General features: G+C 39.6%; 1 protein-coding gene across 8 annotated transcripts in view; it reads left to right on the top strand.

Moving 5' to 3' along the window:
• The window catches only part of DEPDC5 (DEP domain containing 5, GATOR1 subcomplex subunit), a 138,474-nt gene that overhangs the window by 86,462 nt on the left and 27,083 nt on the right, over positions 1–24,929 (top strand). For 5 of the 8 annotated variants that reach the window (XM_079149689.1, XM_079149691.1, XM_079149693.1 and 2 more), the window contains 6 exons: positions 4,122–4,227; positions 7,333–7,398; positions 18,578–18,732; positions 21,554–21,631; positions 22,109–22,241; positions 24,618–24,726. In XM_079149689.1, the coding sequence (XP_079005815.1) occupies positions 4,122–4,227; positions 7,333–7,398; positions 18,578–18,732; positions 21,554–21,631; positions 22,109–22,241; positions 24,618–24,726 (647 nt within the window). The remainder of the gene's footprint in view (positions 1–4,121; positions 4,228–7,332; positions 7,399–18,577; positions 18,733–21,553; positions 21,632–22,108; positions 22,242–24,617; positions 24,727–24,929) is intronic. The other 3 variants (XM_079149692.1, XM_079149694.1, XM_079149696.1) reach the window with 2 other exon arrangements.

Consider the following 24,929-nt stretch of genomic DNA (forward strand, 5'->3'; position numbering starts at 1 on the left):
CCCAGCCCCACGCAGCATTTTTTTAATATGTTTTTCTTTTTCTTCTGTTGCAACAAGCAGATTCAATTGTATTTATTATGAAAAACAATGTTATAGCAGCATGCAAAACAGCTTTAAAATTTTTCATCTATGTTCCTGTCATGTTACCATAACATAACTATGTTTCTTTTCTTTCTTTCTTTTTTCTTTTTCTTGTGATACTGGAGATTGAACCCAGGGGTGCTATACCCCTGACATACATTATCCCTAATCATTTAGAAAAAAAATATCATTTTATTTATTTATTTATTGTAAACAAATAGGGTACAACTTGTTTCTCTGTATATGAAGTAGAGGCATACCATTTGTGTAATCATACATTTACATAGGTAATGGTGTTTGATTCATTCTGTTATTTTTTCCTTCCCCGCCCTTTCCCACCCCTCTTTTCCCTCTATACAGTCCCTCCTTCCTCCATTCTTGCCTCCCTCCCACCCCCCATTATGTATCATCATCCGCTTATCAGTGAGATCATTCAAAAAATTATTTTTGATAGTGTCTTGCTAGGTTGCCCAGGCCAGCCTCAAACTTGGGATCTTTCAGCCTCAGTTTTCTGAGTAGCTAGAATTGCAGGCATGTGCCCCATTCATAGCTTGTCTTCATTTCTTCAGTTGCTTCCAGTTTTTATCTGTAGGCACAGACTGTCAGTCTGTCATGGAAGGGCAGATGTCTCTGAAGTCTTAGGTCTTTATTGATTAACAGCAGTGGAACCAGCTTAGGTAACAGGTATTGGCAAGTAGGCTCCTCTGCTTTGATTAGAATAGTATAGCTTGATGACAGTCAAGTTGGGGGAGGGGGACACAGACAGACACTCAAAACAGATGGGATGTTCTCATCCTATCCAGCATGCCTCTTATATGTGCTTGTTGCTTGGGTTCTATCCTGAAAGCAGACCAACCATGTGTTATACTGTCTACCTACAAAAGCTTGTGAAGGGCATCTCTGTACTTTGACTTCCTGCTTCTGTGTAGGCTGTCTTTCTCCCCACCTTTTCAGGCCCATCTAACACATATGACACTGTATCTGTGTAGGGCTGTCTGCCTGCCTTTTGTCAGAATGCATTGTGTCCTTGTGTATCTTCTCAAATGTGTACCTTGGTGCTCGTCATTTTGTGACAGTCTTCTCCCTGAATTATTAGACGAGCCTTTAAGGTCAAGGACAGGGTCTTTCTGATGTCTGAATCTCTTGATTCCTAGTCTGTGGGTCAGCACATAGAAAGCAATTCAGTCAGTGTAGATTGTTATGTGTATCATACAGTGTATCTGGAGGGGTAATGGGAGTAACTGAGGCTTCTTGCCACAGCTTTCTCAATTATGGCCCATGACTGTCCCCTTACGGAAGTACCAAAGAATATCATGCTATGCATTTGTGTTTATGGTTTAGGAAAACATACTGCACAGTGGTAGAAAGAGACAGACATTCAATGTTATATCAGTGGTTGAGGGAGAAAAGCATGTATTCTGCTTTTCCCCTGTTAATTATACCTCATAGTTACCAAGTATTTGGTATGGAAGTTTCTCTTTTAATATATTCCAGCCAATAAAGAGAAAAGGAATGACAGAATATCATTATGTGTAGTTTCTAAAGAATTAATGAATCTAGCAAAGATCTTCAGTGGTAGCTAATACCACCAGAGAGAGGCAGCAAACACCATGGCCTCCTGATAGAAGTGTACAGTTCCACTTGGGAAGCATTCTTGCCCAAAATTGGGCCTACCTCTGCCCAAACCTCTAGGTATAACTTCTAGTTCTCAGGAAGTACAGGGCACAGGGAAATATGTTTAGTAATAATGAAGTGAGATCAGCACATTTAGACCGTACATTTGCAGGACAGATGAACTACTTTCTTCAATAAATTAATTGCAAGAAGGGATGAAGTAGAGCTTATACCTTAGAAGAGGTTTAAGGGACATAACTAATCATAAAGTAGGGACCTTAGAATTTTGTTTTGAATCAAAACTGTTAAGGTTTTTATGAGATAGTTGGGGAAGTTGATATTATAAAATTATAAAAAAATTTTAATTGTGGCTGTGTTTTTTAAAAGCTATTCCTTTTTAGAAACAATGCAATGTTTATTGAAAAATAATAACATATGTGAGTTTTGCTTCAAATGATTTGGTGTGGGAAGGTAGGAGATATATGAAACGAGATTGACTCTAAGTGTATCATTTTGGTGGCTGGATATGTAAGGATTTCTTATATCTTTACTTTTGTATAGTTTTGAGTTTTTCTATAATAAAGTAGTTTAAAAGAGAGAGTGCATCTAGTTACTGTGGAGACAGATTTTAATTGCTGGTGTCAGATTACTTCGTGATTGGTACACAAATCAGAATTTGGGCTGGGGGATATAGTTCAGTGATAGGACTTTGCCTAGCATGAGTGAAGTCCTGGATTCTATCCTCAGGACCACACACAGAGAAAAAAATCAGAATTTTAAGATGAAAAGTGTTTTAAGTTGGGTTCCTGGGGGAGCAGACCAGTTGGGAATTTAGCATTTAGGCTGTTTATTAAGAAAAGTCCATGGGTTCAGTACCTTTGGGAGGGAGTGGGAAGAAACAAGAATGGGTATACTAATCTGCAATATCTAGTGACAGCCTTGGGTGACCTGTGTTAACACCGGATCTGGCATAGCCTTCTGTGATGAGCCAGGTTGGGGCAAAATTATCAGGCCTCACATACGCATACACACCACACTCATGCTGTCTCACACACACTGATCATTAATTGACTGTGATTAGCCTAGAGGGTGGGGAGCTCAGAGGAGGCTTGCTCTGCAGCTGGAGCTGTCTCTTAATGCACTGACTGCTAAGCTACTTGGACAGTGCTTCTAGCTGTTCAGGCAACAAGGCCATAGTGGAGGGATCTGGGTGGCAACTCACAGTGTTCTCTGCAACAGTGTAGTTGGTAGTCCACATCTGTTGGCATTATATTTGAGGATTCCACCAACCATGGATTGAAAACATTTTGAAAAAAGTTTGCATCTGTGCCAAAATGTATAGACTTTTTTCTAGTTATTATTCTCTAAACAATACTGTATAACAACTATTTGCATATCATTTACTTTGTGTTAGATATTATCAGTAATATAGAAATGGTTTAAAGTATTTGGGAAAAAGTACATGGTTCTATTTAAATACTGTACTATTGTATGTAAAGGATTTGAGCATACATAGGTTTTGGTGTCTATAGTGGGGTACTGGAACTGATGCCCAGCAGATACTGATGTGAATTCTACATATATTACAATAATAATGAAGCATTTAAGAGTATAATATGAACTTTCTGAATCTTACCTAATAAAAATACAGTAATATATTAGAACAAAGTAATTTAAGCTAAAGTAGGTCACAGTTAATTTTAGTATGGAAAAGGATTGAAAATGAGCATGAAGGTATGAATTCATGTACATCAGAACTGAGATAGGATGAAATGACATAAGAAAACCATGCTTGTCTTGTTCATGAGATAATGTCTGTTAGATTTGGGTGCATATTTTGAGGGGGAATGGATATTATATTTGAAAGGATAACATAAATTCCTTCAAAATATGTGGAATTAACACATTTTTCTCTTTTTAATTTGTGCCTTATATGAATGAAGCCCTAATTTTCAAAATGTGCTTTTGCTGGTATTTTTTAAGAAAACTTGAGAAAAAGTCTTCCCAGAGGGCTAAAAAAATGGTGATCAATTTCAGGAAGTAGGGGCCATTAGTTGCCCTTTAAAAGTAATACATAAGCTTTTATTTAAGTCAATATTTTGCTATCTTTCCCTGGCTGGCCTCAAATTCCTGGGCTCAGGTGATCTTCTTGCCTCGGTCTCTGAGTAGCTGGGACTATAGGCATGTACCACCATACCCAACCCAGAATGCTTTTTAAATTGTGTTGTTTTCTGATTTATTATGAGGGACTATTGACTGTTTAGGATAGTTTCACGAAGTTAAGTGTACCAGGTAGGGCCTAAAGGAGAAATGAGGCAGAAGTGTGTGTGTGTTTTGAAGATACCAGTAACAGAGCAGTCTTCATTTTGGCTAATGTGGTTCCTTCTCTATGAAAGCTGCAGTCATGTGTTTTTTCCTCCTTTTAGGTGCCTGGGAGAACAGCAGGCAGCTCTGCACAGTGGAAAAAGCTCTACCCAATTAGCCGAAAGCAGTGTTGCCATGACTCCCACCTATGTGGACAGCCCACGAAAGGTAAAGGAGGCCACTCAAGTGGGAAACTGCTGAGTGCTTGCAGAGACCCAGTGTGTAGGGTAGAATGGATAGCCTCAATCCAGGATCGAATGTGCTAAACTTTGGATGAATCCTACTCCATACTCTTTTAAGGTTCTGTTACTTTTACTACCTTAATTAATGACTTTTCTATTCAAGTTGTAAGAAAGATAAATTCTAGTTAAGTGCAGTTATAAAACAAAGTCAAACAACTCTGTTGGTCCAGTCCTGAGATCTGACTTGAGCTTTGAAGTTCACCATCTGGTTTTACTTCAGCATCATTGTTAGTTTTCCTAGACAGGAGTACAATGCTTCTGAAGACCCTTCCACAAGATCTCACTGTTCTTTGATAATGGAATTACTATCAGTTTTCTTAGACTCCTAAAAAATATAGTCAGACAGAAGCATCCTGGAGAGGGTGGAATAAAAATGAAAAATACAGATACTTTAGGCCTCTATAAGGAGTAGCAAGTGTAGAAGGGCAGAAAACTTGTATCTTCATCTCCTGAGAAATTCAAAATCTGAGGTTATTCTGCTGTAGTAGGGTGAGCTGAATGTACATTCTCTTATCTGGGAGATGAAAGAGATTCAGTGAATTTATTTTATCTTTCTAGGCTATCAGATTTTATTTCCATGTCATAAAATTTTCCATGTCATTCAATATTTTTCAAGTATGATTTTTTTTCCCCAGTACCAGGAATCAGGTATTCTACCACTGAGTTAAAACCCCAGCCTCAAAAGCATGATTTTTAAAGTAGCTATGGACTGGGGTATAGCCTACTGGCAGAGTAGGTACTTACGTAGTTAGTATGCACAAGGCCCTCGGTTTGATTCCCTAGCACCACATACACAAAAAAGCCTTATAGCTGGGCATGGTGGTGCATGCCTGTAATCCCAGCAGCTTGGAAGACTGAGGCAGGAGGATTGCAAGTTCGAGGCCAGCCTCAGCAACTTAGTGATACCCTATCTCAAAATAAAAAGTAAAGAGGGCTGTGGCTCAGTGGTTGAGTGGCCCTGGTACTTAACCTGGTATGAAAAAAGAAAAAAGCCATATAATATTTAATCATAGGAATAGAACTTCATTTAGACTTTTTAAAGTAAAATTATAGATGATTTCTAATTTTAAGATAAATTTTGTAATTATTCTGTAAATTATAATCTGTGGTGCATCACAATTATAAATAATGTTACAGTGAAGTTCCTTACAATAATTATTTGACTATATCTCTGGTTATTTCCTTAGCATAAGTTACTAGAATTAAAATTAGAATTACACTACCTAAATTACTCAGATGAAGTGATTAAAATATGAGACAAAAATGCTCTCTGAGGTATAGGTAAGTTTTAGTCTGTATAGACCAGTGGCCAGCAAACATAAATATATACTTTAGGCTTTGGGGGCCAAGAAACAAAACAAAAGGCTATTGTATAAGCACTTATATAACAATTTAATATTGTAAAAGCAGTTTATCTGCTTATCTGCTTATCTCAGACCGTATGAAGACAGTGATTGGCCAGATTTGGACTGTAAGCTATAGTTTGCTGACCCCTGCTCTAGTGAGTAACTTTAGGTTCCAAGGAGAATGGTGTGCAAAGAAAGTTTTATTGGCCAAGAAAAAGTTTTTTCACCTGTTCTTTATCATGGGTACATAAATCTTAGCATCATTAGCACCTCCACTGATATATGTTCTGGCAGAGGGGTTAGGAATGGAATAATGAAGTACAGAAGTCCCCTGTGTGCTGCCCACCAGCTTTTTTAAAAATTCTTTTAATATTTGTTTATTGCCATCTTTGAGGATTTTAAACAGTTCCAAGGATAAGATAGAGAAATTATAGGATCACAAACATTAAGATTAAAATGCATCAAACACCAAACGACCAAGTTGCTATTTAGAACGCTTTCCTGATCTTCCAGTTGAACACTTCCAGTTGAATAGTTCCTCCCAAGTTTAGAGAAGGGGAAGGAAAACTGTGAAATGTCCTGCTGATATACTCAGAAATTCTCAACCATGTCTCCAGGTAGCACCTTGTGTTGGCTTCATGGGCAGGGCCTGCCTGTACTTTTCACAGCTTCAACTTTCCAAGGTTTGTTACTTGAGTTTCCAGTGGCTAATTGGAAGTAGCAACAATGTTGATAAAAAGAACATTCAGAAATTTCAGTTATTCTACATTTTATGCTGAAGAAAAGTTGTAGGAAAGCAGAGACATTGATCAGGTACCACTTCTGAATTTCAGTTGTAATTGACATAAAAAGTATAAAGATTTTGAAGGGACAGAGGTTATTTAGAAAATCTCCTGTGTCATTTTTGTTTTAAATACATGACCATTTTCACCCCATATGATTGGACTTGGGGTAGAGAGCTTCAGAAAACCCCTCAAGTGAGTGCTTGTGTATCTGACCTTCTGTGTATCTCAGCTTCTTGATGATTACACAACCAGTGGAGGAGAAGGTATGGCTGCTTCTGTACTGCTATGTGCCCAGAAGATTAATAGAGACTTCTTCCTGCATTGAATCCTCTTCTCCCTTCTGGCTGCCATGTTCAATAACAGGCAGAAGAAACCTCATGTCTCAGTTTCTTGTCACCCAGCCAGGCGGGAGGCCAGGATGTTGCCACTGTAGCCTTTGCCCTGCCAATTCCCCAAAGCTGTGGCCTTTCCCTCTTCCTTGCCATAGGTCTGAAGGAATTTCAGAGCTATGTGGGAGGGCAAAAGCATCCAAGCCACACTCTTGGCAGACCTGAGGGAGCTTGGACACACCTTCTAACCCAGGTGCTTTCTCCCACACAGATGGGATATTCTGCCCAGGAAGGTGTGGGTTCCTGCTCATACTTTGCATGTGGATATTATCTTTCTGGGTGGCTCTCTCTCCTTCTCTCTCTCTCCTTTTTTAAAAATTTTTTATTGCCCCCCCATTTCTTTCATGGGTCCTTGTTTCTCTCCTTTCCTTCTTGTTTTTATTTTTATTTTTTGTGTTTCATCTCCCTCTTCCTCCCTCGATGGTTAACCACTGGTACACACTCCATTTCTTCACTCTCTTGCGCCTGCTGCTGCTGCTGTTGCTGCTGCTTCCTCCTCCTCTGACTTCAGGACGGGGCCTTCTTTATGGAGTTTGTCCGCAGCCCACGCACAGCATCGTCTGCCTTCTACCCTCAGGTTAGTTAAGCTCCAGGGTTCTGCAGCCCTCGCATGCCAGCCCATCAGAAGAAGCCACAAGCTAGCTTTCTGTTTAGCTCTGAGCAGATGAAAATTGGCTGAATCTGAGTTTGAGTGTCAGTCAAAATTGAATTTGATCTCTGAGATATCATCCCTTCTGTGGTGTTTGCAGTGTTGCAGGGGAATGGAAGAGATTCATGTGAGAGGACAAGTGATCCCATTGGTGTTGAGTCAACTTTTTCTCATTGCTGCCTGACATCACATGAGTGTTATGAATTGTCATCACATTGCATTATCTTCCCTTTTAACTTTTATAAGCAACATTAAATATGTACACTTAGCTGGGTGTGGTGGTCCTGCCTGTAATCCCAGCTACTGGGGAGGTTGAGGCAGGAATTTCCCAAATTCGAGGCCAGCCTGGGTAACTTAGCAATGACCCTGTCTCAAAATAAAAAGTTAGAGAGCTAAGGACCTCTTACCTACAGTCAGTGGTAATGGATTCAATACCCATTAAAAAGAAGAAAAAGAAAGAAATTTGCATACTTAAGAACTGAACATTTATTATTTTTCTCCTGGTACCAGATGGATTTATACTGTGTGGCAGGCGGTAGTGAATAAACAAAGCCAACATTTACAAATATGTACTGTGTTATAGGCTAATGGTGTGTGATCCTGGGTAGCTTGCCCACCCTCTGAGCTTCACTAAACTCATTTGTCAATTAAAGGTTTTGAACCAGATCTTGAAGGCCTTCAAGACCTTAAAATTCTTCACTTGCTATAAGTATTATTTCATCTCAAAACATAACCTAAAAGTTAAGAAAAAGTTTTATCTGAATTTTGGAAATGGAGAAATTATGAGATAAAAAAGTTGCTTTATACAGCATATGGTAGAGCTGAGATTTAAATACAGGACCCATAGCCTTACTCCAGACCTGCTCTATAATTAGCAATATGAATTACTATTTTAATAGGTCCTTGATGAGGAGAAATAGTGTTCATTCCTTTATTAAGGCCTCTAAGTAGTATAGGAAATTGACTTAGTTATAGAAAATCTGAGAATAAACAGGGTTCATGCTGAATGAGGCAGGGTAAAGAGGATGGAACTTGGGAGGTTTGTATTCCTTATTTAGTAGAAATCAAAACCAGCATTTATTATGTACCCACTCCGTTGGTGCTTTGCAAACATAATCTTCAAAAACAACCTGTAAGGTGCAGGTATTATCACCCTGTCTTCCAGATGCAAACACCAAGACTTAAAGAAGTTAGCTGGTCATATAGCACTCACTTAGTGAGTGACTGGAGCCTCTTCACTGTGCTGGGAGGGTAGGGATTTGGTAAACATTGGAGTTTCCCCTTTCTTAGGAGATCGGGTATTGCCATGCCTGTTTGTACAGGTCTTCAGATGTCTGCATCCACCTGTTCCCATGAGCTTTATGACCCTGAACGAATTATCTCAGGACCGCCATGTCCTAATCTAAACATCTCTCATGTCTGAGTGTGGGAGGCACCCTATATTTTTGGTTTAAAACAGTCTTAGATCAATCCATATAGCTTATAATCAAGACACTCCCTTGTGAACAATTTTGGACTTAGATTAGAATTTAACATAATAAAAACCAACAGGGCTGCAAGAGAGTCATTTAATAAATCCTACAATATAATAATCCACATGCTTCATCTGGTGGAATTCACCTGTAGGACAAAAGTGGATGATTTTCCACAATTGAGAATAGCACATAAAGATATAGATTTTGGAAGAAACACATAAAGTTTATATTGTCCACTAGGTGTGTTGTTAAAAAAGAATGTGTACATTGTTAACAAAGTTAACTCACATTACAGGTAGTAAGGGAGCTCCCTACATATATACAAAATTAAACTGTACTTTTTTTTCTTTTTTATGTTCACTTCGTCTATTTTTGGTATTGGAATTGGACCCAGGGGCACTCTATAACAGAGCTATATCCCTGGCCCCTTTCACTTTTTATTTTGAGACAGGATCTCACTAAGTTGCCAACTGGCCTTGAACTTGTGATCCTTACCCTCCTAAATTGCTGGGATTACAGGCCTGCCCCATGACAAGTGGCTATTTATTTATTATTTATTGTGGTAAAATATACATAATATGGAATTTGTTTCCTGTATTTTCTCACGTGTATCATACCTTTGGAGAGAGGGACTTGTGGAGTGAGGTGGTTGCTTTTACATCTTGGCTGCAGTGCTATACCAATGAGTTGCTTTATGCACAGTGATTAAGCATCTGAACACCAGTTTCCTCCTTTGTGAAAGGAATTAAAAGTAATTTTCTTGTAGGGTCCTTTTGAGTGTTAGAAATAATATATACTTTCCAACAAATTTCAGTGGGATGAGATCATAAGGAGCCTATTTCTGATGATAGTGCAATTAAGTTACATGTACAACGACATACTGATAACTTAGAAAACCCCCTTGTATTTGGAAATAAAGTAACAAACTTTTTTTTTTTTTTTTTTGGTACCAGGGATGAAACAAGGTGCACTTAACCACCAAGCCACATCCCCAGCTCTTTTTTATTTTTTATTTTTGAGACAGAGTCTCCTTATGTTGCTTAGGGCCTTACTAAATTGCTGAGGCTGGCTTTGAACTCTGAATCCTTGTACCTCAGCCTCCTGAGCCCCTGGGATTAAGGACTGTGCCACCATGCTTGGCAAAGTAACACACTTTTTTTTTTTAATTAAAAAAAATTTTTTTTAATTGTAGATGGGCACAATATCTTTAATTTTTTATTTATTTTTATGTGGTGCTGAGGATCAAATCTAGTGCCTCACACATGGAAGGCAAGTGCTCTACCACTGAGCCAGAGCCCTGACCCACACTTCTAATTAATGTGGCAGGAATGATATAAATACCTAACATGGAGCTGGGTATGTGATGGGTAGGCAGTTAATACTAGGTATGATTAGGGTTAGTATAGTCATGTTTATATTGCAATCTACAGATTCAACCAACTGTGTATCAAAAATATTCAGGAAAAAATGCATCTATACTTTACACGTACAAACTTTTTTTTTATTGTCATCATTATTCCTTAAGCAGTACAGGACTGAGATGTAATTCTGTAACGTACTTGCCTTGCATGCATGAAGACTTAGGTTTGATCCCCAGTTATAAAAAAGAACAAAACCCAAAACAAAACAAAAGCTAAAAAACAAAAACAAAAACAAAATCCCTAAGCAATACAGTATAACAACTATTTGCACAGCACTTGTACTGTATTAGGCATTATACATAATCTAGAGATGATTTAAAGTATATATGTGTGCAGGTTATATGTAAATAGTATGCCATTTTTTTTACATAAAGGACTTTAATATCCATTGAGTTTTGCTTTTTTTTTTTTTTTTTAAATTAGGGATTGAATCCAAGGGTACACTGAACTACATCTTCAGTTCTTCTGTTTTTTATTTTGGTCTCAAAACAGGGTATTGTCAAGTTTCTGAAGGTCTTGCTAAGTTATTGAGGCTGCCCTTGAACTTGCCTCCTATCTTAGCTTCCTGAGTAGCTGGCCTTATGGGCACGTGCCACCTTACCTAGTATCCATGGATTTTTTGTATCCTGGGGGTCCTGGTGTCCTGGTACCAGTCCCCTGCAGATACTAAGGGCTGATTGTTACTATGTCACTAGATTATAATGTCAATTCAATGCATCTCTGCCTGTTAGGGACTACTCCTTTCTGCTTCTTCTTTTTCCACCCTGATCCAGGACCAGAAAATATGGAGTGTGTAATGAACCCCTTAAAAGAAAGGAGCTACATATTAAAAGAATCAGTTTTTAGGCTCTGATGTCAAGCTGCCTGTCACTCCATGGACTAGTGGTGAACTCTTTGCCAACTGTGCTAACCTCTCCCAACCTTGGGTTTTTCATCTGTAGAATGGGACTAATAATTTTGCTCTTTTTATAGGGTTGCTGTGAGAGTGAAATGAGATGAAGCATCTCTGTGGTTAGCTCAGACCTGGCTCACAGTCATTCTTTATAGTGTATCTTTATATGGGTGAGGGAGTCTGGAGTGGGAGGGAGCACAGGAATACAAATCAGTGAATGAGCTTAATTGAAACAGTCAGCAATTTTCTCATGAGTGTGTATGTAAAAATGGGCTTTGACTGGGTGACCTCTTCCACCCTTTGTAGCTCTGTGATGACCCTGCTGGACCTTGGAATGTCAAATCCACCAGTTCTTGCTGGGTTGCAGAGGTGATGCCATGGTTTTTGTCCCTCAGAGCAGCTCTTCACTGAGAAGGAATTCTTGCTTGCTAAGCTGTGGGGAGGGGCTGTCACTGCAGTCCATCTTTACTAAGGGAAAATAATTACCTGTGAAATTAAAACTGACAGTAGTACATAGACGGTTCCAAGTAACAGAGTTGTGTGCCGGTCTTGGGAAATGGTCGCTTGTGCTATCAGTTAATCATTTGACAATGATGAATGTGTCACTCTTGGTTTGATAACTAGAACAGAGATACACAGTTTTCCTGTCTATATCCTGTTCTCTATAAATTGATTTTTATCATTACAAACTTAATGAAATGTAAGAATTTGGTCAGGGAACTTTTTCCATAGTAGTCAGTTGAGCTATAGCTCAGAGCCTAAAGGGATGTGGTGATCAAGAGAGGCCCCTGCCACATGAGACCTTAGGACATCTTAGCTTCCCTGATTCCTTGATCCCCAGCAGATACTCTCTCTCATAAGGAGGCTTGGGTCTCAGAAGCCCAGCCCAGCATGGACAGGTTGGATTTACATGGTAAAAGTTTCTGGAGTCATCACTTTGTTCAGTTACTTCCATCTCCATGGACACCCTCCTCCCAATGCACCCTGCAGCAGCCTCCTGTGTGGTCTTCAGCTGCCATCCAGACCCTCTCCAGTCTGTTTTCTACACTTCTTCCAAGTCACTCTCTGAAATGAATTCTGATTACATCATCTCTCACTAACCCTTTCCAAACCTTTCTTTTCTTTAGGATAAAGGTTGAAATCTTTATTATGATGAGAAAGGTCCTGCATAATTGGGGCCTCAACTTTCCAGTCTCATTTTCTGCTTCATTTGCATCCTCACTCTTACACTCCAGTGACCTGTAAGCACCATATTTCCTGCGATGTGCTGTCCCTGACTATGTCTGGTTGATTCTTTCTTGATCCAGATCCCACATCAGGCACTCGAATATTTCTTTTTTTAGCATCTCATTTCACACAGTTCCACTTTGCATTTGTATGACTGGAATTTTGTAAACACCTTCCACACAAGACTAAGCTCCAAGGGGGCAGCTATCATGTCTGTTTTGTCCACTGTTGATTCCTCAGCTCCTAATCCAGTTCCTGTCTCATAGGAGGTGTTCAGGAAATATTGCCTCTGAGGTATGGGTGGGGAGGACAGACACAGAAGACAGTGGGGCCCTTTTTATTTAAATAATGGGACACCCTATTTTTCCCATTGAAAATTTATAACAAACTCTGAAATCCAAGTCAAATGCGGAACCCTTGTGGTTTAAGTATGTAGGAGGAGAGATCTGAGATAACACATAGCCCCAGACAGTTGCACCCTGTGATGGCCCCAGAGATGCTGGATTCTGTAGAGTGCACTTTGGGGCCACATTTGTTAGGGTAGCCGTTTTTAATGTGTTCATGGGGATCATGGAGATACTTTTCTGGAGAGTCTTAAGATTGTGATGTGTCCAAAAGTGTTCTTTGCTCAGTGTTCTTTCTTCAGAGTCATGAGTGAATAGAAGGCTCATATCTCCAAGGACTCAATCCCTCCTGAGGCTCTCTGAGACCTACTAACCAACTTTGCCCTAACTTAAAACCCTCCACTATTAGCCAGGCTCTTACTTGGAGTCTGTGCTAGGCTTCTGCAAAGAATTAGGATGTTCAAATGTTCCCAAAATGTATTTGACCTTGCTGTGGTTTTTATGTATGTATGTATTTAATTTGAATTGATTGGAAATACTTAAAAATCACGAGAGTTCATTCAAAAATCCAAGTTTCTGTCTTGTGTGTAAATATGCTAGACACTAAGTCTGGGTTCCTACCTAGCAAAAATCACATGGCTACCAAGCAGCCCGCAGCCCTTCCTTTTTTAAAAAACTAGTACTCAGCCCTAATCACAGTAGTGCATGCCTGCTACTTGAGAGGCAGAGGCAGGAGGATTCCAAATTCAAGGCCAGCCTGCCAGCTTAGTGAGACTCTGTCTCACAATATAATTAAACGAAGAGCTGGGAATGTAACTCGGTGGTCAAACCTTAACATACAGGAGGCCTTGGGTTCAATCCCCAGTATCACAAAAAGAAAGAAACAAGAAAAACAACAACAAACGACAACCCCAAACCTCTAAAACTCAGCCAGATGTGCGTCAATGTAAGTTATATTATTTTTTTGGTTCTGGGGATTGAACCTAGGGCCTTGTGCATGCTAGGCAAGTGCTCTACTACTGAACAGTACCTCTAGCCCCATACACATTTTTTTTCTTTGCAATCTTTGCTTTGGACTAGTGCTGTCCAATTCAAATTTCTACAGTGATGGAAATGTTGTATATTTGTGCTGTCCAACATAGCCCCTACTCATATATAGCTATTGAGCTCCTTGCAGTGTGGCTAATATGATCCAGGAACAGAAAGTTTAATTGAATTTTTTTTATTTTATTGTAAACAAATGGGATACATGTTGCCTCTCTGTTGAATTTTTGTTAATTTATATTTAAAGAGCCACATTTAGCTAGTAACTTCTGTATTACATGGTCCAGTTCCAGATGTTAAAAATGTTATATCAAAAAATTACTTGATTATACTATAATTTCACACTTCCTACATGCTTTTTCTCTTTATTTGGTTTTGTCATGTATTTATTCTGTCTTATTATATGTTTATGGATTTATGGTAGCCTCATGTTTTGTGAAGTGAGGTAAGATATAAAATATAAATAACTATTCATTAAGAGGGTTTAGGATGGATATGTGGAGAAGGAGGCAGTGCCTGCAGAGAAAGTTCAATTTAGTTGCGATAACATATACCAAGCACTGCTGAATATAGGTCTTTATCAAATACTATGGGAGATACAGGAATGAAAAACCCTTTACAAATATTACTTAATGTGTGTCATCCTCTTCCTATCCCCAGATGGGAAGCTTCATGAGGGCAGAGAGAGTATTTTCATATTCCTTTCTTTCCTGATGTCATAAACCTTGCAGAACACCCAGGGTTTGGGTCTGGGAGTTTATTCCCAGTCCCTCCCACTTACTGTTAGATATATAGGTTTCTGTCAAGGGTCCCTTTATGGTACCTCTGTCTAACCTAAAGAAGCTGGGTGGCTGGAAGAAAGAAGCACCACTTAGCTCATTTGTCTCCACGTAAGACAGAGCAGAGTGCTATCTCCAACAGCCTCCAGGCACTGTCGGGAACTGGTCAGGCAGATCTGACTGCTTATTAGTGACTGATTATCCTCCAGCCTGAGAAAGCAGGGATGTGACAGGCAGAGGTGGTGAAAGGGCTGTCAAAGCACCTGTTTGATTGGTGCTAATCTCAGAGGCATCCCTGTCAGGGCTCTCTCCTTACCATCTTCCATAGCTTTGAGGATGCTGGGAGGTGGAGAAGAGACTGGCAGTTGGTGCTACTGCTGCTGGTTGTGTGTGTGTGTGTGTGTGTGTGTGTGTGTGTGTGTGTGTGTGACTGAACACCAGACTTTGTGTAGATTTTGCCATTTTTTTCTATTGATATCCTTTTTTTGTTCCAGGCAGGATCCAATCCAGGCACCCCATTGTGAATAATGTTGCAATGAACATGAGTGTTCAGATATTTCTTGGACATACAGATTTAAAATCTTTTGTGTACATGTTAGTTGTCATGTTGCTCCAGTCTCCTCTGGACTGTGATCATTTCTCAGTCTTTCCTTGTTTTGTGTGCATTTTTTTTTTTTAATGACTAATAGTCTTGATAAGCCCTGGCCAGGGTATCCTATAAAACGTCCTCAGATATGGGTTTGTCTGGTGTTTTTCTCATGGTTACAGTGGAGTGGTACCTCAGAGGTGAGTTGCCCTTCTCATCACATCATATTGGGGATACATGAGACCTGCAGTACATACCTGTGATGACAGCCTTCATCACTTGGTTATATTGTATTTGCCAGCTGTCTCCACTGTGAATTTACTTTTTCCACCTTTTATGCTCTACTCTTTGGAGGCAAGTCACTAAATTTAGCTCACTCTAAAGAAGATGGGGGAAATATCCACAGATGATAATTGGAACCTTTTGTAAGGAAGATTTTGGGTGGGGTTGTTAAGATGAAGTGCATCATAGATTAATACCTCCCTTTTTTGATTATTTGCCAGGTTTCTCCCTATGATAACTACCATTCTGTGCATCCTGCCTTTTCTTTTTGTTTACCACTAGTCTTATTCCAAAAATTTACTCCAGGTGGATTGTGGGAACTAAATGGAATCTCCAGAATAAAAATGTGCCTAGATGGGGAAAATTCAGGAAATCAGAAAATAAGATAGGGCATAGTATAAGGCCTTTTAAAGTAAATAGAGTTTTGTGCTAAATTCAGCTCTGAACTTGTTTATTTTGGAATCAGGAATTAAAGCCAGGGACACTTAAGCACTGAGCCACATCTCCATTATTTCATTTTTTTAAATTTTGAGACAGGGTCACTTTAAGTTGCTGAGGCTGACTTTGAAATTGTAATCTCCTGCCTCAGCCTCCTGAGCCTCTGGGATTATAGGCATGTGTCACTGTGCCTGAGTGGTCAGAATTTGAAGGCAAAACAATTCTTCAGGAGAAGTATAATGTTTATTAAGATCTGAGCAAAATGTGCAGCCTCATGAAAGGCAGACCGTGTGATGCAGAACAGGGATCAGGCAACTATGAGGGAAATCTGGCCCACCATCTTGCTTTTATAAATGAAGTTTTATTGGAATGGAGCCATGCCCATTCATATACATACTGTCTATGACTGCTTTAGTGCTTGTGCAGAATTGAATAGTTGTAACAGAGACCAGGTGGTCCATAAAACCTAGTATGTTTACTATCTCATCCTTTACAGAAAATGTTTGCCAACTTATGATTTAGAGGATAACTCCTTAATCACACCTCTACCAGAATAAAGAATCATGTAAATTTGTGGCAGTATCCCTCAGTTTAGGCTGGTAGAGTGATTCTCAGGATGCAGTAGATGAGAGAGAGAGAGAGAGTACCCATCTTGAGGGACCCAGAAGGCTTATGAGCCCAGAAGGGCCTATGAGCTAGTCTTATGTGCATAAGAGTTAGTTCTAGTCTCTCTCAGTTAGCTTGTTATAATATAATTTTAGGACATTGTGTGTATTTCTAAGCCTTACTGGTTGTGGGCTAATGATGGTTGATACTTCTCTAGGTGTTTATAGTACCCAAAGACTTAAGTGTTTTATTTGGTATTCTTTTAAATAATTCATCTGCTATAGGAGAGCATAGTGATTCTTTCAGAACCAGGGACAGTTAACCCCCCAGGGACATTTGGTAATATCTAGAGATATTTCTGTCACATCTGGGAGTTGGGAAGATGATGGATGAAGTATTTCTGACATGTAGTGTGTAGGAATCAGGGATGCTGCTCAACATCTACAATGTATAGGATAGCACCCCCGCTCGAGTCTTATTTGATTCCAAATGACAGTAGTGCTGAGATTGAGAAGCCCTGTATTAGGAAGAGCAATATTTATATAATCTAACAAAATATCTGATAATATAAGGCTCCAGCTGGGCACAGTGGTGCACGCTTGTAATCCCAGTAACTTGGGAGGCTGAGGCAGGAGAATCACAAATGGGAGGCCTTAGCAACTTAGCAAGGCCATCTCAAAATAAAAAAATAAAAAGAACTGATGATGTAACTGCATTCTGGAAGTAGTACCCAAGAACCACGAATTAAGAGCCTTCTACTTTTCCAGAGTACCCTGGAAGGCTTATTTATTACATTTGCTATGGGATGCAACCTTTGATGATTGTTGTAGGGATTCTAGGTGAGTAGGGCAGAGATCTGCGTTCTAGAACCTCTCTGTGCATGAGATAGGTATAATGTTACTCTGTGAAGCAAAACCTGGCAGCTATCAGGAGAGATTCATAGAGTTGCAGTGCTTGGGACTGGGGTGGAATGAATCATGAAACATTTTACTAAAGGGGCAGCATTTGAAGTAGCCCTTCAAGACTGATGGGCTTTTAGCCAGTGGTTGTGGGAAGAGGAATCTCGGGGTAACAGAATACAGAGACAGGATTATACAAGCAGGGTTTGATTTGGTTGGAAATGTAAATGTCAGGTAGTATGACAAGATCACAGGTCAGGCAAATGTACAGAACCCTCAATGTCCTGGGAGTTGGTTCTCAATGGTATAACTCATAGGGAGACACAAGATTTCAGAGTAACAAAATAATGGGGTGGGTTCTGTTCTTTTGGAAGATATAAATGAAAGGTGGCTTGCAGTTAAAGTTTTCAGGGAAGAGACTGAAATTGCAGAGCCATTTAAGAGACTGGTCCAGATCTCCCTGGTCAGAGGGAGGGTGAGCATGACAGAAATTCATGTAAATAAAGAGGAGACCACAACTGGAGAAGGGATCTATCAGATGCCTCTCGGGTTTGAACCTGGGCAATCAGAAGGCTGAATGTATTGCTACAGATACAAGAAAGGAGTGGGGTAGAAAGGATGAGTCATAGTGAGGTTCACCCACTTGTCTTTAAATGTCTTTTCTTCCCCTCCTCCAAGTCTCATAAGGAAGACTTCTCTACTGTCTCTATGGGGGGTTTCTTTAGTGTAAATATTGTCTGAGTTGGGTGCTGAAGTAATTTCTTTGGTACTGGGGATTTCTTGTGAACCTCTGCCTGCCATGTGGTTTGGAGAGTGGGAGTCTTCCTATTTCCTGGTAGAAGGCAGTGTACATATAGCACTGGCTGTAGTCTCTAGATTGCTTTAGCTCTTCTACCAGGTCCCAGTGGGAATTGAGAATGAGAGGAATAAAAAGAACCATGTATGTAAGTAGCTTTAAACATTGTATAGGTGGTGGTGGTAGTTAGTGATTTTATTTTTGTATGTATGTGTGCATGTATGTGTGTAAATACTTATTGAATTAATCAAACAGCTTGTTTACTAAGTTTCCCTGTTTTTTTATGGATTCTAGTATTAAGTTTTAAATCTTCTTTAGGTATCTCTGGACCAAACTGTCACTCCGGTATTGGATAGCACCAGTTTGGGGGTAAGCACAGGTCAATCTGTGGACAGAGGCAACAGCCAGACCATTGGGAACACTCAGAACATAGGAGAACAGGCCTTTCTGTCTGCAAACTCCAGTGACAGCAGGTGAGATTCAATATGGCCGAACTTGTGCTTCTGGTGGGATGAAGAGAGTCTAACCTCAAGGACTACAGAGATTGGGAGTCCAGAGCTTTGGGCCAAGTTCATTTTTTTTGGTGGTGGTGTTTGCAGTGGGGGCGCTGGGAATCATACCCACCTTGGGCATGGTAGATGTACACTCTACTGCTGAACTGCAAACTCAGTCAGGGCCATGTTCTGACTGTCATAAATCATATATGAGATACTGAGTGAGTCATTGCTTACTCACACCTGTATGATGGGGCTAATGATCTGTGCTCTTCCTTCTCACAGGATAGTTCCCTCAGAGACATAGAAATGTGTCAGATATCGTGCAAGAGTATAGGGTTTGAGGAAGGGGGATCTAGACCAAATCTCTTGGTCACCACTGCCCCTGTGGCATGATACTGTGCATGAGATAGTATGTAGTCAGTAAGAAAATGAATGAACAATGAGTGAGTCACTTATTGTGGCCAAACATGGCTGTTTTTTTTTTTTTCCCCCTTTTTCCTGAGTATCCAGAAGAAGCAGCTTTATCTTATTTGCTTGAGCAAGAGCTCTGCTTTTTAAAAAAAATGAATTATTTTACTTAAACGTTTGTATGTTTGCTTATGTGCAATGGTAGGAACTGATCCCTGTGCGTCCTGCATGCTAGGTGAACACTCTGCCACTGAGCTACATCCCCAACCCTTTTAATTTTTTAAATTTTGATACAGGGTTTGCTAAGTTGTCATTTGGCAGTCCTCCTGCTTCAAGCCTTCATGAGTAGCTGGGAATACAGGCATGTGCCAATGTACCCTGCTTAAAATATTTAAAAAAAATTTTAATCAATTCATGAAAATTTTACATATTTATGGGGTAATGTGCCCTGGATTTTAATGCTGTTTTCAATTTTTGAGAAATTTCTTTCTTATTTCCTTCCCAGCTATGTTTTATAATAATTCTGCCCAGTCTGTTCTTGTTGCCTCACTGTACTGACTGTGCAGTCTTTGGATTAATGATCTAAGCACCTTTGAGTTTTATACCCCTATGTCTAACAGTCGAAGGTTCTCTGTAGTGCTTGTTGGCTGGCTTCTGCCAGCAGTCACTGTTTCCTTAGTCATAAATTCTATTCTGTTTTTACCTCTGTCTCATCCTTGCAGCATGTTCATTCTGGCCAGTAGAGGCAATGATCAGTTTAGTCCTGGACTTCTTTACTCTTTACCTTCTCCCAGGCCCATATCCTTGGCAAAACCTGCCTGGCTTTTCGGCTCTGTTCATGGAGGAGGTTAGAGGGGCTTCCCAGTGCATAGGGAATACCTCCATCTACTTCTTCATTGTGTATGAGGGTAGAGTGGCAGGTTTGCTTCTGCTTTTAGAAGAAAAGAGGAATTAGGGATGTTTAGGTTGAAGGTGAGAAGACCAAAAATGACACAGCAGGCAGAATCAGGACTAATGATTGAAAATTACAGACAACAGATTTCATTTCATGATAAAGAACTCACAAGCAATGGGTACTGCTGCATGGAAATGAGCTACATTTAGGGGGACTTAGTCCTCTGCCTTTGAAGGTATTCTTGGAGTGAGGATAGCCACTTTTCCATACTCTCAGACTCAGCAGAGACTCAGGGTCAGAAGGAATTTCTTGAAGGTTTTTTAAAGACTTTTTTCTAATCTGGAGATTTTGGAATGCTACAGTGAGACCTGGACCTTCCAAAGAGGCAGGCAGAGAAAACAGAGGAAAAGGAGAGGTTTAAGAAGCTTGAATAAGCTTTCACATAAGTCCCAGGCATGACCCAGTTTGGTATGATGGAAGGCTGTTCAGTTGCTGAGTATGAAGTATGCTTTCAGGGACTGTCATACTATTGAGGAAGAACTTGGGCAGCAGGTTATAGAAACTGGGGGTTGTTTTTTAAAGAATAACTTTATTTTTGTGTGGTGCTGAGGATCGAACTCAGTGCCTCAAAAGTGCTAGGTGAGCATTTTACCACCACAAACCCAGCCCCGGCAGCAGGTTATAGAAAGAATCTGGATTTTGGATATGGTTGACCTGGATTCAAATCCAAACTCTAGGACTTCTGAGTTTTTTGACTTTCACCAGTTCCTGTAACCAGTCTGAGTTTCAAAGTGTTGATATTATTGTTATTTTGTTTAGTATTGTTTACCATATTGGAGCTTCACCTGTATCAGTTGTATGCTCAATATTATGCATACATTAGCCTCACAACCACCCTGAAAGACAGAAATAGTATTATTGTTCTTTTTCAGATGAGGAAACTGAAGTCAAAAAAAGCCAGAGGTCCTGCAGCTGGGATGATACTAGGATTCTGACCCCATGCTCTGACCATAATTGCCCAGCACTTTGGTCAAAATTAGATGAAGTAGAGCTGGGGAGATGGTAAAGTTGGTAAAGTGCTTGCCTCACAAAGCACAAAGCCCTGGGGTCAATTCCCAGCACCACAAAAAAAAAAAAAAAAAAGAGATTTGATGATGTGACATGTGAAAGGCCTTTTGGGCAATATTAGAGCAGTCCAAGGAAATGGTTGAGCTTGAAACATATTATTTAAAGGAGAGATATTTATTAAGGATATTTATTAATATATAAGTCCACTTTGAATTCCTTTTATTTATTTTTTTAATGAGTACAGTCAGGAAATAGGAAAACTCCTATGAGATATCCCCAGGATACTGCTGTCTGGAGTTAGCGTGAATGCCTTTCATTGTCAATATTGCCCTAGTTTCTAGCACCTTAAAGGGTAGACCATATTTCTAATATTTGTGCTTTTGGTCATGTGTGTGCCCTTTTACTTTGTTATGCTCTGTATTATAGCTCTCAGCAACAGGCAGCAAGCTCTTTGACATCATCTTCCACCCTGGTGGAAATCCTGGAAGCCATGAAGCACCCCTCGTAAGTGGCTCATCATATATGTGGTGCAGGGGCAGGAGGTTCCCAAAGGCCTATGCCATGGCAATGCTCAGGCATTGTGGTTGGGTGGATTCATATGTGAATCTTCTGTTTAACAGCTTTGAGACCATGGGCAAGTTACTTGACCTCTCTGAGCTTGTGCTATCTTATTTGTAAGTAGAGTTTTAAAAAGTCATTAAGCACATGGTTGGAAGCATTAAATAGAATAGTTATGTGAAATACAGTGTAATGCTTGGTAAGTAAGGTGTTCTCTAAATGTCACTTCCCTTCTTTCCCTTTATATTTTTCCCCACAACATCTTTTATCTTGTGGGGATTTCTCTTGGTCTAGGAATTGCATAAAGAAATTGCTTTATGGGAGTCCTCACTCAGATAGTAAATGCTTTTCTGACTTCACATCTTCTCTTTCTGCTTGTTGCCACTGGGCACACACACACATGCTCACTGCATTGGAACCCAGGACAGGAGTTCAGTTGCTCTCTGAACAGAAGGGCCTCTCACCATGCTGCTTTATCAGTGCTGAGGTGGTGCACTGGCTGATGAACAACGTGGATGGGGTCCAGACACAGGCAATGGCCATCGACATCATGCAGGTGAGACAGCAAGACAGGTCCTACAGAACTGTCTGCTCAGGTCCCGTGGAACCAGAGCCTGTCTTGGAAGTCGTTACCCTTTCCAGTAATGAGATCTGCAAGTTGGGTGAAAATCTGTTTTTAATAAGTGTAGGGCATATCTAGAATTGGTGAAAGGACAGGTTTTGATTTGAAATATACTTTTTACCTTAACTTAAAAGTCTGGCAGGGGCTGGGGAGATAGCTCAGTCGGTAGAGTGCTTGCCTTGTAAGCACAAGGCCCTGGGTTCAATCCCCAGCACCCCCCCCCCCCCCAAAAAAAAAAAAAAGTCTGGCAATAATTTATTATTTTAACTGAAACATTCTGGAAGAAATCTGCATTTTTGAATCTCAGTAATCTCTTTTTAGAAGAATATTCTTCTCCTGATCTCAAGCCCACATTTTAGCCTGTTAATTCCTGCTCGTTGAAGACCTGAACCTGAATTTAAAACTGTACTTCAGGGACTTCTAGTACCCTGTACTACTTTGTCAGGGAATCTGTCTTTTTCTCATTTGTTTCCTGCCTAGAGAGTGTGCCACCTCTTAATGCCCATGTGTATGTCACCAGTGCCTTGCGTGTTGCTTGTCACATGGTAGATAGATACTTAGCAGACACTTCTGAATTTATTTATACTGTTTAGAACTAGAACCAAACATGAAAAGAAAGAAAAGGGCAAGGTTAAGTGACTGAGTCTGTTCACACCATCTTGTCCATATGAAGGTCCCTACTAGAAATTGGTAGTTTGTTGTCAATAGATGTAAAATCAATAAACGATTTGAATTAGCATGTGATCTTCAGTTCTTTCTTTGATGGTCTTATTGTGATATTTCCTTAGCCTTTCCCAGAAAACTTTATATACTTCCATCTCTCTGAGAATACTGTTTCCTTGTTCATACAATGAAGTGCTTCTACAGCAGTTAAAACAAAATGAACTGGAAGTATATGTATCAAAATGGATAAATGTCAGAAGCATGATGTTGATGAAAACCAATTTATAAAATGACATAGTATTATATCCTTTATTTAAAATTTAAAATCTCAGCTGGGTGCAGTGGAGCATGCCTATAATCCCATTTACTCAGGAGGCAAGAGGTTCACAAATTCAAGGCCAGTTTGGGCAGCATAGTGAAACCTTGTCTCAAAATACAGTTTAAAAAAAAAAAAGGATTGGGGATGTAGCTCAGTGGTAGAGTGGCCCAGGGTTCAATCCACAGTAACATAATCAATCAATCACTGAAAAAAAAAAAAAAAAAAATCCCACAAGAATACCTCATTCTCATGTCAATAAGAACTTTCTTGAGAATATTACTCTGAAATAATTTATTTCTGAGGAAGGAGTAGTCCATAGATTTTTTTTTTTAATTAATTTATTTTTTTACAGTGCTGAGTATTGAACCCAGGGCCTTGTGCTTGTAAGCACTCTACCAACTGAGCTATCTCCTCAGCCCTTTTTTTTTTTTAAAGTGAAAGAACTGAAGTCAACACAGTAATGTCCCCCCTTATCCCAGTTTCACTTTCCAAGGTTTCAGTTAGCTGTGGTCAGTTGTGGTAAAAAAATATTAAATAAAAAATTCCAGAAACAAATAATTTGAGTTTTAAAGAACTTTTATTAAATTATTATAATTTTTCTGTTTTATCATTGTTAATCACTTACTGTGCCTAATTTATAAGTTAAACTTTGTCATAGGTATCTATAGAGAAAAATAGTATGGTTGTCCCTCAGTATCTGTGGATTAAGTTTAGGACCCTGTTGAATGCCAAAATCTGCAGATGCTCAACTTATGTACATCTTTCCATATGTTTAAATCCTTTCTAGAGTACTTATGGTACCTAATACAAAGTAAATTATTATGCTGTATTGTTTAGGGAATAATGACAAGAAAAAGTGCATAAGTGATCAATAAAGATGCAACATTTTTCTTTCAAATATTTTTGATCCAAGGTTGGTTGAATCCACAGATACAGAGAGCCGATTTAATATCTAGGGTTCAGTATTACCTGTCGTTTCAGGCATCCTTTTTTTTGGGGGTGTGTGTGTCTTAGAACATATTCCTGTCAGATAAAGTGGGGCTACTGTAGAGCAAAATGTTAAATTTGTTAGAGCTGAATGATGGTCTACGTGGATTTTCTGTTTTTCTGTATGTTTGAAATACTTAATGATATATGTTTACATGTTATGAAATAACTTACACCAGGACAATATTTAGCACAATACAATAGTTTTATGTCTAGTAGGTAGTTGGAGGGTAAGGTCTCCTTAGTGCTCCTATCTCTCCCTTGACTCCAGTACATAACCGGGGCTACCCACTCTGAGATGTCCCTTTGCAGGAATTTCAGAGTTTCATTGTCTCTCCTAGAAAATGCTGGAAGAGCAGCTCATCATGCATGCGTCTGGTGAAGCCTGGCGGACCTTCATCTACGGCTTCTATTTCTACAAGATAGTAATGGACAAAGAGCCTGACCGAGGTCAGAACCAAGGCAAATGCAGTGACCTTCAGGAGTGGGTGTTTTTCTTGGTGACTTGCTGTTTCACTTGACAGCTTCTTGAGCTCCATGTGTGACTTTGTCTAAGTTGACATTTGAGCATTTGTATATAATTTAATTTAAGCATAACCAGAGAGAACAGTTTCTTAAGCTATATTATGTTCTTGCTGAGGACAATATAGGTG

This window comes from Sciurus vulgaris (assembly GCF_902686455.1).
Source record: "Sciurus vulgaris genome assembly, chromosome: 8".
Taxonomy (NCBI): domain Eukaryota; kingdom Metazoa; phylum Chordata; class Mammalia; order Rodentia; family Sciuridae; genus Sciurus; species Sciurus vulgaris.